The sequence below is a fragment of the Eurypyga helias genome, unplaced genomic scaffold (assembly GCF_000690775.1).
Source record: "Eurypyga helias isolate BGI_N326 unplaced genomic scaffold, ASM69077v1 scaffold40304, whole genome shotgun sequence".
Lineage (NCBI taxonomy): Eukaryota > Metazoa > Chordata > Aves > Eurypygiformes > Eurypygidae > Eurypyga > Eurypyga helias.
Genome location: NW_010248825.1, coordinates 1 through 2,380, shown reverse-complemented (window position 1 = coordinate 2,380; position 2,380 = coordinate 1). Strand labels below are relative to the sequence as shown.

General features: G+C 61.1%; 1 protein-coding gene across 1 annotated transcript in view; it reads right to left on the bottom strand.

Annotated features, from left to right (window-relative positions):
• The window catches only part of GMPPA (GDP-mannose pyrophosphorylase A), a gene marked incomplete at its 5' end in the record, with an annotated part of 2,982 nt that extends 606 nt beyond the window's left edge, over positions 1-2,376 (bottom strand). The window contains 8 exons of the mRNA XM_010151190.1: positions 17-69; positions 228-319; positions 487-621; positions 1,208-1,222; positions 1,359-1,489; positions 1,625-1,684; positions 1,855-2,047; positions 2,357-2,376. Coding sequence (XP_010149492.1) covers positions 17-69; positions 228-319; positions 487-621; positions 1,208-1,222; positions 1,359-1,489; positions 1,625-1,684; positions 1,855-2,047; positions 2,357-2,376 — 699 coding nt within the window. The remainder of the gene's footprint in view (positions 1-16; positions 70-227; positions 320-486; positions 622-1,207; positions 1,223-1,358; positions 1,490-1,624; positions 1,685-1,854; positions 2,048-2,356) is intronic.
• Positions 2,377-2,380: the final 4 nt, after the last annotated feature.

Below are 2,380 nucleotides of genomic sequence, written 5' to 3'. Positions count from 1 at the left end.
CCCTGCCCGCACTCACCACCGCAGTGCTGTCGACAGAGGCCGTTGGGTGGATGTACACGTTCCCTGCAACGCAAGGCAGTCGCGTCAGGAGGGGCAGCTCGCGGGAGGGCCTGCCCACGGGTCCCACTGCCTGCCAGGGCAACCCTGTCCTCACACAGGGCAGCCCCCAGGGTAGTAGAGGGCCATTAGAGGGGTGTAGTGGAGGGCCATTAGAGAGGCCCCTGGAATGACAGGGCCTTCAGGTTTGTTCTGGGCCAGCCTCTCCGGGTGGCTTTTGCTGTACTGGTTCAGGTAAAGGCGGCTGGCATAGATCGCAGAGCTGGGGGAAGAAAACCAAATGGTTATTGCCTCTCTGGCACTACCGGGGCAGAGGAGGGTCTGAATTCAGCCCCCAGCCCCAGGGCCCTGCCCAGGCACCCTCCTCTCCCATCTCTGGCTGGGGGCGCTCAGTGCCCCTGCTGCACCAGATCTAGACCCAGCCCTTACCCCGCCGATTTGATCTGGCTCCAGAATCCATCGGTTTTGTAGACATAGAGTTTGCCGCTCCCAGCCAGCGCCGTGAAAACATCCTGCTCCAGCCGGATCACTTCTGCACGCTGCCAGCCATTGGAGCTCTCCTCTCTGCACGCAAGAGACTGGTTAGACCCCCAGCCCAGTCACGGCCTTAGCCAGGGACCCCTCCCCAAATCTGGGGGCTCCGGTGACCCTGGACTCCTTCCTAGTCAAGCACTTGTCCCCAGAGATGGGGACAGCCCCAGCTGTCAGGCTAGGCCTGCTGAGCCCCAGAGCAGCAGAGAGACGGGGCTCTGCCAGCTGAAACAAGCTCCTAGCCAGAAGCTGACGGTGCAAGAACCCCACCCAGTCCAGGTGGGGCCATAGATCCTGCCCACGCTCCAGAGCCCTGCACAGCTGGAGTTTTGCTTGGGTGGTGGCAGCAGAGATGCCAAGTGACAGGCTGCTGGTGCAGAGAGCTGGAGGTGGGAGCAGAGCATTCCCAGGTGAAAGGCTTGCTCAGCCCCTTATCCGGAGCTCAATGAAGATGGGGTGGGAGGACAGGAAGGGAGAGGGGGAGTCTCAAGCTGGCCAGGAGGGGAGCAGAGGAAAAAGCAGACTTGCAGAGCAGCCTGGAGCTGGGAGGAAAGCATGCGTTATTCTAGGGACAATCTAGCTCAGGGAGAAGCCAGTGCAGACACAGAGGGAGACTTACCCAAGGTAAGGACAGCTGGTGCAGGACCAGGAAACAAGTGAGTGATGGCAGAGGAGGAGAGAAGATAGAGAAAGAATGGAGGATGAGTGTGCCGCTGCAGCCCTGGGAAACAGTGGGGTGTGAGGGACAGGGGGCAGAGAGACACACTCACAGCACTAGCTCCCGCTGGTTCCTCTGGAAGACCTCGCCGATGTGCTGGAAGATGGCAGGTGTGAACAGGTAGATACCACAGTTAATGATCTCACTGACAAACGTGCTGGGCTTCTCCACGTAGTGCTGGACCTGGAGGTGAGGGTACAGACATGAGTCCCGGGGCATGGAGGCTGTGCCCGGCGTCACACTGGGAACACACGCCCACACGGGCAGCGCAGCACATGCTGCCCGCACTGTGCCCGGCTCCCCGGGGCCCTCCAGTACCTCCTGCGTGTCTGCGTTTGCCACGATACAGCCATAATTCAATGCCTGCGTCCTGTTGGCCTGCAGAGCAAGGATGGGTTAGCAATGGTGGAGTGGCGGGCATGCGGATACAGAGCAGATGAGGCCCAGAGCTTGCACCCAGGGACCCATCCACCGTAGGAACCACTGGCTTCTACATAAGCCCATGGCAGAGCACCACTGCTCCTCTGCCCCCCAGCACCGCCACTCACTGTGGTACCCAGAATGACAAAGCTGTGCGCATCCCCGTGCTGCTGCCGAAACTCCAGCATCTCCTGCAAGGGGAACTCCGAGCACACGTCCGCATTGAGGACAAAGAAGGCCTCAGCACCACCTGACAGGATCTGGTCTCGGAAGTGATAGATGCCACCACCCGTGCCTAGTGCTGCATACTCCTGGAGATATCTGCAGGCCAAAGAGGGAAAAGTGAGGGCTTAGGGAAGCGCGGGGTCTGGTGCCACTGCTATGCAGCAGGGCGGGGAGCTGCAGAGGCATCTTTGGAACACAAACCAGTTGGGGCAGGGTCCCCTGTGTGGGGCAGGGTTGCAAAGGAAATTTGGCAAAACTAACGCGGGAGGCCAGCTGTGCCCATCCGTGGGGCACACCTGCCCAGCGCCCGGGTGCCGACTGGGGGGCTGTGGCCCCGCGAGAAGTGGGTGAGGGACTGAGCCAAGCTACCACGGGCACCCGGGGAACGGGAGGGCTCCTGCCCACCTGATGGGGATCTTGAACTCCTGC